The sequence below is a fragment of the Heterocephalus glaber genome, unplaced genomic scaffold (assembly GCF_053883595.1).
Source record: "Heterocephalus glaber isolate CG9 unplaced genomic scaffold, H.glaber_assembly_v1.0 deba00001140, whole genome shotgun sequence".
Taxonomy (NCBI): domain Eukaryota; kingdom Metazoa; phylum Chordata; class Mammalia; order Rodentia; family Bathyergidae; genus Heterocephalus; species Heterocephalus glaber.
In genome coordinates, this window is record NW_028258200.1 from 154,349 (window position 1) to 168,007 (window position 13,659).

At 43.3% G+C, this 13,659-nt stretch overlaps 1 protein-coding gene across 1 annotated transcript; it reads right to left on the bottom strand.

Annotated features, from left to right (window-relative positions):
• Positions 1-658: 658 nt before the first annotated feature.
• On the bottom strand, positions 659-12,454 carry Cox5a (cytochrome c oxidase subunit 5A). Its single transcript, XM_004872039.3, has 5 exons — positions 12,255-12,454; positions 7,663-7,779; positions 5,699-5,820; positions 3,420-3,540; positions 659-829 (listed from the first exon to the last, which is right to left on the bottom strand). The coding sequence occupies exons 1-4, from the start codon at positions 12,352-12,354 to the stop codon at positions 3,427-3,429; spliced, it is 453 nt and encodes a 150-aa protein (XP_004872096.1). The 5' UTR covers positions 12,355-12,454; the 3' UTR covers positions 659-829; positions 3,420-3,426.
• Between the last annotated feature and the right edge of the window lie 1,205 nt (positions 12,455-13,659).

Below are 13,659 nucleotides of genomic sequence, written 5' to 3' on the forward strand. Positions count from 1 at the left end.
AAATTTCTTACTAAGAACCTAATAACTGATGTTAAAAAAAAAAACCAACCAACCAAACAACAAAAAATTGGAGTTGAGGTGAAGGAGGCTACTGAGTGCAGTAACAGGCCTATAAGGGTTTTACAACTTGACTGCTGTTAGGGAGTGAAACTTGTCTCCTTTTCCCAGTTTGCAGCCTACCTCACTCCTGTTCAATCACCATGCCTCCAGGCCTTCCACACAAAATGCTCTGGTGTCCAAGAACCCTGCACTGCTAGGGGAAGAACAGGAGACGAGGGGAGGGCACTAAGAAAAAGGACCAGGTACAAGATGGGCTACCACACTTGTCTTCCAGGATTCTCCATCTGCACTTCTATCTTCCACCTTTGCACTTTACTCCACCTGCCTTACGAGGGCACACATTCAATTTCCCCAGTCAGGCTCTAAGGCCGGGGTCCTTGCTGACTCTATTGAGAAGGAAATGGTTTACAAATGACTTCCGGCATCAGCTGGTTTGCCAGCAGAGCATGCAAAGCTCCTGATGAAACTGGCTTTCCTGGGTGAAGGATCCCCAAGAATCAAAGCAGTTTTCCCAGCAGTAGGAAGGCACAACACCAAGCAAAGGCCCTAGGCCACTTCATTTTCGGCGTCTCAGTGCAAAGAATGAAACAATACCTAATTTCGGTTCAAACTTGTTTCCCATTTATTAAAGTCCAGGTTACCATCACATGGCTTGGTACTCAATAGAGGAAAACTTGTTCAAATAAGGTAATATGTTATCATCAGCATTTCCAGGCGATTGTTTACAATCAAGTAGCACTGTCAAGAAATCCTTGAGAAGGAAGCCAGTCTAGAAGAAAAAACACAAAGTATTAGAAAGGCAAGAATTAAGAAAAGGTAGGAATTAATTTTAAAAACTTCAGAATTTTTATTTTTAGTTTTATTTTTTGGTGCCAGGGATCAAACTCAGGACCTTGAATATGCTAAGCATGTATTCTGGTACTAAGCTACACCCCAGCTAAAGTGACTTACCAAAAAAAAAAAAAGAGAGAGAGAGAGTGAGCTGGGCATGATGGTGCATGCCCACAATCCCAGCACTCAGGAAGTTGAGGCAGGAGGATCACCATGAGTTTGAGGCCAACCTGAGCTACATGAGTACAAAGCCAGGCTGAACTATGTACTGAGACTCTGTCTCAAAAAACAAACACAAAGGAATCTCACTGCAGCTAGCATACATTCTATGTACTAAAGATCTTGTGGCTAGCTGGAAATAATGCTTGGTAATAGAAAAGTAAAGCCCAAGATTTAAGCAACCGCTTCAGAATTCCTTATAAGATATTAACTACAGATAAGAACTTTAAAAAATATAAGTAGGAAATCCTCCATTCTGGATACCTAGTATTCTCCAAGTATGGTATCACAAAAACCTGTAATGGCCCCAAAAATCTCTGCCCGTTATAATGATAAGCTACCAGCTCTGGGGAGTTTGTGCTTTGGAGGAAGCAAAGATGAAAAGCCCACTGGACTGGGTGTGGTGGTGGATGCCAATAATCCCAGCACTTGAGAGGCTGAGACAGGAGGATCGGGAAGCTAAGGAAAGAGGTCCTGCGGGTTCAAGGCCACCCTGGGCTACACAGTGAGACTCTCAAAAAACCAAACCAGGGCTGCGGATTTAGCTCAGTGGTTCTGGCACCTGCCTTGCAAGCACAAGGTCCCAGGTTCGATCCCTGGTACCAAAAGAAAAAAAACCAAACCAAAAGAAAGGAAGGGGAAAAAAAAGAAAGAGAGGCCCATTGCTTTGAAGAAAGCCCAAAACTCAGGCAGCTCTGCTCAGTTTGTTAGGATGAAGACTGAAGGATGGGATTCCTTGGGTTTGGAGGTGCTGGGGATGGAACTCCCACAGTAGGCAAGTGCTCTGCCCCAGCTGCTGAGTGTCTCAGACAGGGATTTCAGTAGGTGTTCACTAACTACGCACCTTACCCAGGGTCACTGTTGCTTTTTTTGTAAGGACTCTTACATTAACTCCTTAAAAAATTAGGATCCAGTTTTTGAAACTTTTATATGAGTTTAGTTCCACCCCTTTAAAAAAAAGCCTCCTTGGGCTGGGGCTTTCGCTCAGTGGTTTCACTGCCTGCTGCACAAGCGCAAAGACCCAAGTTGGATCCCTGGTACCAAAAAAAACAAAAACAAAAACAAAAGCCTCCTTTTTCTCCTCAGGAGCAGATTCTCCCAGAGCTATTACTGATGTCTGAGAACAAGAGTCAGCCTTGGTAAGTGCCTGAGTCTGTTTTTTTTTTTTTTTTTTTGGTACTAGGAATCAAACTCAGGTCCTTGTGCTTGTGCAGCAGGCAGTGAAACCACTGAGCTAAATCCCCGGCCCTAGTACCTGAGTCTTGAGATGCCTGCTGCAGTAAGTAAGTGCAAACACCCTGGGCCAGGCCTCCTGGTTACCTCACAGCTCCAAAACCTGGGATGGGGCCTCAGTTTCCTCATCAGTAACAGTAAAATGGGAAAAATCAGACAGCACTTACAGCAGTGGCTGGTACAGTAAAAGCTGGGCACGCTGTACACATCTGTTAAATGAAAATGTGGCACTGTTTACACATTTTCTGTTTTACAAAGGATTTTATGGACCTATTCACTGATGAACCAATCCTGTGACTCTATTATGCAATCTGTCTTTCCACCAAGAACAAGGTATCAGTAAGTCATTACTGAATAGTGGACATTTACTTGACCATTAAGTTCTCACTCAGGCATACAAAAACCCAAGTTATCAAATTAATAAAATTAATCTAGCAAGCCTTGCCGCAAGCACAAGGACCCGAGTTGGATCCCCGGTACCAAAAAATAAATAAATTAATTAAATAAAATAAAATTAATAATTCTGATACTAAAAAGGATAGGCAAACAAACAAGAAAACTACAGGCACACATAAACCTCCAATTTTATGTGAAATCAGTCACCTCATGAGGCAAAAACTAAGGAAATGTGGCAAAAAAATTAAGAACAAAGATGTGGGCAAATGGGCTCACTATGTTAATATCTGTGTTATTCTTTATGCTGCAAACAGTTTATATAGATTAAAGGAGGCTTCTGCTTGCCTTTGCCCCAATTAAGAGAGCAATGATAACTTTTCTTTTTTTTTGGTTTTTTGGAGACAGGGTCTCCCTATGCCATGCAGGCTGGTTTTGAATTCACCGGGCAGCCCAAGCTGGCCTCAAACTTCAGGCAATCCTCCTGCCTCAGCATCCTGAATAATGGAATTACAGACATGCACCACCATACCTGGATCATTGATAACTAAGAACAACTTCAGTTCCTTTGATTTAGCAGCACTCTCCCTCCCCAAGCTTCCAGCCAGCCTCAAGCAGGAAGAGCTCTTAGAAGCTGGCTCCCTCATCCCCGGGCTCTTTTGCAGGCTCAGTACTGGTGTCACCTGTGGGTTACACTTTGTCAAGGCCCAGCTCTTCTGGAGTAGAGATTCCCAGTTCATTCAGAGTTGGTCTCAGTTCCTGGATGACATATGGGTAGATTTCCTTATGAGGTCCTGCTTTGTCCTGTTGACAAAGAAAACATTCGCACTAAATCCCGAAAAGCTGTCTCTATTAACAAAATGAGCTTGAAAACACTTTTTTTTTTGGTGCCAGGGATCAAACTTGGGTCCTTCCGCTTTTGAGGCAGGCAGTGGAACCACTGAGCTAAATCCCCAGCCTGAAAACACTTTTAATCGTATATAGAGGCTAACAGCCAGAATTCATACGGCTTCTACTTTCACGATAAGGCATTTATTCAATAAAGAGGACAACTTACATAGGCACCATTGCAGGTAGGTTTTAAAGATACTTTAAGAGTAACAGACAATTAGACTACATCTAGAAAAAAGCATTTTAAAGCCTGGAATTACTGAAAAGATGGTGGTGATGACAGAATTTTATAAAGGTAATTAAATGTGCCCAGCAGGCAATAGGAAAAATTAAGTTAACACAGGAAGTTTTTAATTTGCCTCCAGTTTGAGCCACTAACTGAATTACCTACCACTGAATGGATTGACAGCCTACAGAGCCCTTAATTATCTCACCCATTCTAGATAAAGAAATGTCACTCTCCACCTGACAGACCTGGAACTTCTTTCTTACAGATTGTGGTATTTCTTGATGGAGAGCTGCACTCAAAGAGTGTATGTACCCAGGGCAGGATTTATTTTTTGTGACAGGGTCTCACTATGTATATAGCCCAGGCTGACCTCAAACTGGTGGCGATCCTCCTGCCCCAGAATCCCAGTGTTGGGATTACTGGTGTGTGCCACCATGCTAGGGAGGGCTGAAGGATTTTGACTCACATATGATGATACATGTATAATCACAGAGCTCCCCAGGAGCAAGCATTAAAAAGTCAAATGAAATGTGCCTAGTTGCTATGGTTCTACTGTCAACAAACTCTAGGTCTCCTTAATTGTATTTTTTTAATTAAAATTTGTTTTAAAATACACTGTAGCCAGGGATGGTGGTGCATGTTTATCATTCCAGCACTCTGGGAGGCTGAGGCAGGAGGATCCCATTTGAATTCAGCCTGAACAACTTAGTAAGACTGTCTCAAAATAAAAAATAGAAAATAAACACTAATGACATTTAATTTCTTTTTCTTTCTTTTTTTGGTGTGGTTCTAGGGATTGAACCTAGGGCCTTATATATGCTAGGCAAGCACTCTACCTGTAAGCTACATATCCACCTCTTTATTTTGAGGTAGGGTCTCACTAAGTTGCCCACACTGGTCTTGAACTTGTGATCTTTTTGCCTCAACCTCCCACATAGCTGGGATTACAAGTGTGTGCCACTATGCCTGCCACAACATTTAATTTCACATCACAAATAGCAAAAAAGATCAATACACAGTTGGGTATGGTGGGGAATGCCTATAATCCCAGCCCTTGGGAAGCTGAGGCAAGAGGATGTTCAATGGTTGGGCCAGGGATTTAGCTCAGTGGCACCCCACCCGCCTTGCAAGCACAAGGTTTTGAGTTCAATCCCTGGTACCAAAAAAACAAAACAAATACCCTTTCTAATAAAACTTCTGTGTGCTTTTAATTGCATCTTTTTTAAGAGGCTGGGGGGGGCAGGTAGTGCTAAGGCTTGAATGCCAGGCCTTCATATCGAGCCACATCCCCTGCTCATTTTTAAAATTTTGAGACAGTCTTGTTAAGCCGCTCAAGGTTCAAGGTGGGCTTGAACTTGTGATCTTCCTGCCTCAGCCTCCCAGAGTGCTTGAATTACAGGAGTACGCCCCCACACCTGGCTTAACTCTAAGATAAATTCACAAATATAATTGCTAAATAAGAGTATCACAGTTTTATTGTTTATTGCGTGCATATGTGAGATACTAGAGATGACCTCAGGGCCTTGCCTATGCTAGGCAAGCAGTCTACCCCTGAGCTACTTCCCCAGCCCATTTTATTTTTTGAGACAGTCTTGCTAAATTGCCCAGGCTGGCCTCAAACTCAATCCTCCAGGTGTCTAGGATTATAGGAGTGTGCCAAAGCGTCCAGCTCTCATGCATATTTTTTAAGGCCTTGATAATTTGTAACTATAATGTACATTCCTTCTATTTATTCAAAAACTAATTTTAGATATTTTAACAAATTCAGAAACACAATATGCTGAAATCTGATCAATAGCCCACACACTTCTGGAACAGTTTCAGTACTGTTATTTCACTCACCTTAACCACCTCTAGAATTCGAACAGCACTAGCAAAATCATTTAACCGTCTGCACGCTCGCAAAGCAGCATCAATGATTTTGGGTTCTGGAACCAGATCATAGCCAACAAGCGTGTTCATCCCTGTCAAATTAAAAAGAGGGGGTATGTTAGCATGGAATTATCCTCACTCAAATTACAATGCAGTTGTGTATATTCTTTTTTATTTTTTGGTATTGGGGATCGAACTCGGGACCTTGAACTTGCCAGGCAGGCGGCAGAACCACTGAGCTAAATCCCCAGACCAGTTGTGTATATTCCTCAGTACATATATGGGGTTTTTTTGGTACCTGGAATCAAACTTGGACAAGCGGTGGAACAAATGAGCTAAATCCCCGGCCCCCAGGTGTGTATATTCTTAATCACAGTCACTTTCTATTTGGGCCTCTGTTATCTCCCTTTACAGATCATAGATGATCTGATCACAGTGGCTCTCACAGAATGAGTTTGTGGGAAAGAATTATACAACAGCATCAAACTGCATGCTGGGAAAAACCTCAGTGTTTTCTCAAATGCAAACACTATTTTCATAACTATCAGATTTCTCTTCAAAGAGAATCATTTTCAAATCACATGGGGTTTTTTTGGGGGGGGCTAATCGGGGATCAAACTCAGGACCTTGTGCTTGTGAGGTAGGCACATTGCCACTAAGCTAAATCCCTGGCCCTGAAATCACACCTTTAACTTTTTTTTTTTTTTTGGTACCAGGGATCAAACTCGGGTCCTTGTGCTTGCACAGCAGGTGGTGAAACCACTAAGCTAAATCCCCAGCCCCCACCTTTAACTTTTAACACAATGTTCATTTTTTGGATGCTTCAAGAAAGATTCTATCAGCAAATAATCTCAAATAACCAGGGGAATGCCTACAGAGAGCTAATGAAGCCCAAACGAGGACATTAAGGAGCTATTACACAGCAAAATATTACTGGTTTTTTTTTCACAGCAACATTATTGTAAAGACTATAAACACCCAACCAGAAAATGGGCACAATAACTTTCATGTCTGCACAAAATGACATGTCATAAATGGAAGATTGTCTAAATGGGGATGCAGAATGGCTGTCCTCATTACTACTACTTCAGATTATTCAGCAACAATTTCCATGGCTGCAGCAAAATGGAGCCATTATGTTCCAGCAGAGGAATTTAAAGCACTTTCTTGCTTTTGTTTAAAATATTTAAACAAAGGATACAGGTGAATAATATGCCAGCATATAGGCATACTGGCTGAATTTTTGGTCTGAGATAAATTAAGTACACTTATAATTTATAACTAGTTACCATTAGTGTTACTTATTCATGTCAAATGCACATCTTAGAAACGTGGTTTTTTTGCTTTTTTGTTTTTTTTTAGAAATGTGTTTTAGAAAAAACAAGTTCTAGCTTACTTGGACTAATACTCAGGGAAAAACAATTTACAACCAAGAACAAAAATAAAAACTCAGACCATTCCATTCCTCAGAGGAGAAGAGAAGCAAATGAGTGCTGAGCAGGTCACCCAAAAGGTCCAACACTACGAGTTACATCCAGCAAGCCCTGTGTCTACAGCAGTAGTTTAGAGACCGAGGTCATTCCGTTGCCCACAGGACACTGGATAGTGTCTGGAGACATTTCCGGTTATCACAACTGCAGGTCTGTGTCTATGTGTGCGTATGTCTAGTGGGCAAAGGCCAAGAATGGTTATAAATACCCTATAGTGCAAAGGACGGAGCACTACAACAAAGAACTGTGACACAAAATGTCAACACTGTCTGCTTTAAAACCCTGCCTCACACGAAACACTACAAAGCTACAAACTTTGTCAACTGCAAATTGCATAAAAAGTTTACATGATGCATATTTTCAAAGTATTTGTTTTCAACAAAGTAGTGGAAACAATTCATATTTACACACCAAATCAGACAGATGTGTTTACATTCCAGTTACCTTTACGCAATTCCCAGGCATCTATATCTGGCTTGTTGAAGTATGTCACCCAGCGAGCATCGAACTCCTCATCTGTCTCATGTGACCCATGGGAATAGCAGCGAACCGACTGGACAGCTGCAATGGACAGAGAGCAATAACTTTATGGACAGAGACAGCACTTGATGTATCTTGCCTAATGCATTCAGTTTCTTTGTTGTTGTTTTTGGGGGCAGGGTCTCACTATTCTGTTCAGGCCAGCCTGAACTCACCATGTAGCCCAGGCTGCCCTTGAATTTGTGACAATCCTCCTGCCTCAGCCTCCCGAGTGTTGGGATTACAGGTGTGTGCATTCAGTTTTCTGAGGTTTTTTTCCAGTACAGTAAATCCCTGACTCAGAAACATTCGAGTAGCAAATTGTCACTGGTGTACTATGTAAGACTCTGTTGGCTCAAGAACGAATCTGACTTATGAACAATTCTCACAGAAGAGAACTCATTTGTAAACTGGGGACTTACTGTACTGGGATTGAACCTAGAATCTTTGCACTAAACTCCATCCCAGCCCTTTTATGATGGAGACAGGGTCTCTCTAAGGTGCTAAATTGCCCAGGCTGGGCTCAAACTTGTGATCCTCCTTCCTTAGCCTCCCTCAGTCTGAGATTACAGGGCTGCACCTCTATGCTAGACCTGCACCGAGGTTTGAATCAATATATATGTTGTAGTAGAAAAAATATTCAGTAGGTCAAATGAAATAGATCCTGTGTGCTATGTATATCTTTTAAATTATTAAGCAAAGATAAGTAGAACAGAAAGTATCACATAAGTATGTTTGTGCTTCACATCCTGCAATGTGTAACTCACTTGAAGCTGTTAACAGTGGTTATCTTTAGGAAGGAAAAAGTGTATTTCCTTATATGCTTCCATACTGTGTGAATTTCTGCAATAATGGAGTATTGATTCCTAACTAAAAAAATTGTTGGTCGGGTACAGTGGCACATGTGTGTAGTCCCAGATATTTGGGAAGCTGAGGCAGGGAGAGTGTTTGAGCCCAGCAGTTCAAAGTCAGCCTGGACAACACAGCAAGACCCTGTCTCCAAACAAAGCTCTACTGTAGTTCTTAAACAAATTCATAATGCATACTTATAGATACTGACAGACAGATACTGATACATGAATCAAACATTGTAACCAGGTGAGATGCCGCACATCTATAGCCCCAGGGCTGGGGAAACTGAAGCAGGAGGATCACCATAAGTTGGAGGCCAGCCAGGGCTACAGTGAGCTCAAAGGCACCTGCAACTACATAGTGAGTCTCTGTCTCAAAAAAAACGCAAAAAACTGGGCATGGTGGCACACGCCTGTAATCCCAGCACTTGAGAGGCTGAAGTAGGAAGATCGCAGTAAATTGGAGGCCATCGTGGACTACATAGTGAGTTCAAAGGCAGCCTGGACTACATAGCAAGACCCTGTCTAAAAAAATTAAAAAGCAACCAAAAAACAAAACAAGCCAGGCATGGTAGCCTATCCAGTAGCTGGGATTACAGGCATGCACCATCACAACTGACATCATTTTCTTCTCTAGGGAAACAATACAGGCACATCCCCTATACCTCCATCTCACTGAAGTACAGCATGTACAGCTAGTTTTGAGGCATGGAAGGCCAACTATTGTGGAAGACAATTACTCAATGCTTTTATACAAACCAGGAGGTTCCTGAGGAGAAAAAAGTAAGTAGCTGTGAAAAATGGGAACATTTCTAAAAAGCTATTAACAACAATGCTTTCTGGCATTTAGATGGCATTAAATCAGATGGCTTGGGGGGGGGGCAGTCTCACTATGTAATTCAAGTTGGACCTGAAGTCACTATGTAGCCCAGGCTGGCCTCAGACTCACTGCAATCCTCTTGCCTCAGCCTCTAGAGTGCTGGGATTACAGGCATCCTCCACCATACCAGGCTAATAAATTCTGTTTTGTTCCTAGTTAGCCTCATCCAAGAAATTTAAGTCTTTTGACTTTCACTTGAAAAAAATGCAAGGCCTCATACTGATAACAAATCTCAGGCTTTAATATATAAAAGTGAGGGCCAGAGATTTAGCTCAGTGGTTCTGCTGCCTGCCTCACAAGCACAAGGACCAGAGTTCAATCCCCGGTACCGAAAAAAGAAAAAGAAAAAGAAAAAGAAAAAAAAAAAAAAATATATATATATATATATAAAAGTGAAATGCACAATAAAGTATGCACAGTTTGTGGGTCACATAACATTGTAGACAAATGACAGACCACATGTAGATAGGATATACCATATACCCTAAGTATGGAGTAGGCTAGACTAGCTTGGCTTGTGTATCTAGGTTCAGTCTATGATGTTCACAGGACAAAAGTGCCTCAATAACTGTATTTACTAGATCTTATTTCATTATTAAATGCATGGCTATATTTAAGCATCTGTACCAGGCAAAATGATAAGAATTACATTATCCCATTTAAACCTCACAACTACCTAAATTTAACCTGATTTTAGAGAAGCAACTGAAGCTTAAGGTTAAGTAACACGTCCAAGGACACACAAAAATTGACCGACTCTACTTGCAATCGATACTGCCTCCTTGTGGCAAATAATTAGGTATGGGGGACAAACACCTCAAACCCTTTTTATTTTAATTTTACTCAGCAGAGTGAGTAAATAGAATGCTGGAAAATAAAAACCACCAAATAAATAAGAATCTTCTTGGGCCGGGGATTTAGCTCAGTGGTTTCGCCGCCTGCTGCGCAAGCGCAAGGACCCGAGTTCGATCCCCGGTACAAAAAAAAGAAAAGAAAAGAAAAAAAAAAGAATCTTACTCTACACTTTGCCTTTTGGGAAATACCTCTGGCATTTCTCAAATCTGCTATAAAATGTAGGAAGAAATTTGTTTTAGATTTTTTTTGGCAGTTCTGATTATTGAACCCAGAGCCTTTGTACTCAGCTACATCCCCATCCCTTTTTTAATTTTTAATTTTGAGACATGGTCTCACAAGGTCACAAAGTTACTCCGGCTGGGTTCCAACTTGAGATCTTCCTGACACAGCTTCTAAGAGTGCTGGGATTACAGTTGTTTACCATCACACCCAGTTTAGCAATTGAGAAATTTCCTAAAACATTATCTATAGAAAAAAGGAGCATTTGCAATGAGCATGGTGGCCTAGACCTGTAATCCCTCAGAAGCCACAGGCAGGAGCATTACAATTAAATTAAAAAAACAAAAAACCCCACAAGAGCCAGGCAAGGTGATGCATGCCTGTAATCCCTGCACTCCAGAGGCTAAGGCAGGAGGACTGCTATGAGTTCAAGGCCAGGCTAAACTACATTGAGAGACCCTGTCTCAAAAAAAACCCAAAACTTTGAGATGGGTCAAACCTGCCAACAGCTAAGAAACAGAAAATAGTTTCACTAATAAAAAAATCAGATGGCAAGGTGACCCTGTGTCCTCTTCTGTATAAAATAATCTCCAAAGTCTCTAAAGTGCATTCCAGGGCCGGGGATTCAGCTCAGTGGTTCCACTGCCTTGCAAGCACAAGGACCTGAGTGGTACTAATTAATAAATAAATAAATAAATAAATAAAGTGCATTCCAGCCTTATGGTTCAATGATACAGTACAAAAAATAAAGTCTAAATTAAATGAAGCCAAAAATATTCTTCCAGTTCCAAAGTACAGTTATAAATCCCTAAAATAGTCAAGCAAACACTGTTTCTTTTTGAGTTTATGTTAAAACACGCATACAAAAAATAAGAACCAAGAGAGTATGTAAAGGTGCATATCTCCAATGATGAATGTCATTATATTGCACACCTAAAATGTACCAATAAAAGGATATACAAAGTAAAAATAAAAATAAAAATAAAAAATAAAAAACCCCACCCATACACAAAACCTAGGTTTCATAATGCAGCATACACTACCACCATGTGCCAAACTAAGCGCAGAGACTACAATTCAAAGTACAGTGCTGGACACAGAATCTCCCAGAACACACAGGGGAAGAGGAAATAAGAGAGGAGAATTAGCAACAGTTCGCCTCCAACGACCAGGGCTCCAATGGGAGAGGGGGGCAACAAAGCTTTCCCCCCTATTTGTAGAACCCAGGACTCCTGTGTGTGCGGCACACAAGGTTCGAGACAGTAATGTGGTCACCACGAAACCCGCCAACATCAGGCTCCCAGACCGAAGGACACAGCTACGCATGTCTAGCCATTTTAAACGTGGAGGAATTAGGAGGCGGCTCAACCGCCCCTAAGAAGACCCGAGCTATGAAGGTGACACAGCGCTAACGAGGTCATTGTCCTGCGACCCACACGGAAGCTCAAGTGTCCTCGAGAAACACGGGGGGGGGGGCAGGCGCTCAATGTCACCTTCGCCAGGGCGCCACGGTCAGGTGGCCCAGGGTCGGCGCCTAATCGCAGTCGCGGACCAAAGGCTGAGGCAGGCTGCGCCACTAGGTCCCCACGGCGCGGGAGCGCCCGACCCCGCCAACCGCCCGCCGGGCCTGGGCTAGGCCGCCAGGAGCTTGCCCTCGAATGGCGGCGGGGCCGGGTCACGACAAGGACACGCGGGCGCAGGCAGGACCTTACCGGCGACAGGGCTGGGGGCTTCGGCGGGCTGTAGCAGGCTGCGGGGCGCGGTACGGGCAGCGGCTGCTACCGCGTATCGGCGGAGAGCTGCGCCCAGCATGACGGCGATGGCGGCGCAAGGACTGAGGTTCCAGGCAAGCCGGTGCGCCTTCGCGGGCCACTCCGAGCGCACGGGTTCCCGGCACACGCAAGACGTAAAGGGCGTAACCGGGGCGGAGCGCACAACCACGCCCACTGCAGCTCTTGCGCCTCCAGGGAATTACACCCTGCGCCGCTGGCGGGCTACGGTGGCGCCATTCGGACAAATGTGTCTGCTTCGCGCCCCGCCCCGCCTCTGGATGGGTGGTGTATTGGCCACGGTGGAACAAGGATGGACGGCGGACGGGCACTAGCAATGGACAGTGTAGGGGTTCGAGTCCAGCTCAGAGGAGACTCTCGCCAAAAACATGGTAATGATAGCTATAACAACGAAAATTGGAGGAAGGAGTGGTGGGAAAAGAGAGGTAAAAAGAATTAAGATGCGCCTAATGTGGTGGTCCATGCCTGTCATCCTGGCACCTAAGAGGTTTAGGCTGGAGGATCGCTGCGAGTTCAAGGCCAGCCTGAACTACATAGCCAGACCCTGTCTCACCCCCGCCTCCCAAATTAAGATGTGTTATGGGGGCCAGGGATTTAGCTCAGTGGTTCCGCCGCCTGCCGCACAAGCACAAGGACCCGAGTCCGATCCCCGGTACCAAAAAAAAAAAGATGTGTTATGTACATGTATCAACTCCCTACAATGAATGTAATCATTATGTATTGCAAAGATACACTAATGAAAATAAAAAATTTTAAAACATGACAAATTATACTAAATAACTTTGCCTCTCCTCCTCCTTTGATACTAAAATAACAAATACCAAATAACTGCCTATATGCTGGGGACCTTAGTAGAAACTATTCTTATAAATTGACAAGCATTAGAACATGAGTCAAACTGTTTACTTTTACACAACAGAAACAGACTCAGAAATTAGGTTGCTGATGGATGTGGTGGCGCAGGCCTGTGATCTCAGCACTCTGGGAGGCTGAGGCAGGAGGATGGGGAGTTTGAGCCCAGTTTAGGCAATTTAGGGACTTGGTGAGGCCCTGCCTCAAAATAAAAAATAAAAAAGGGTTGGAGATGTAGTTCACTGTGAAAACAGAGAGCTCAATCCCCAGTACAGAAAAGCAAACAACAACAACAAAAACGTGTATATAGGGATAGAGTGGGGACCCATTCTCCATTCTGTAACCACTGAGGAAAGAAAGGGTAGACATTCAGGTCCCTCTTGCTAGCTCCAGACCTCTCTCCTGGGCCTCAGCATCTGTCCTCTTCCCTGCCCCCACCGCCCCATTGTGGCTTTAGGGGAGTATGAACCCTGCT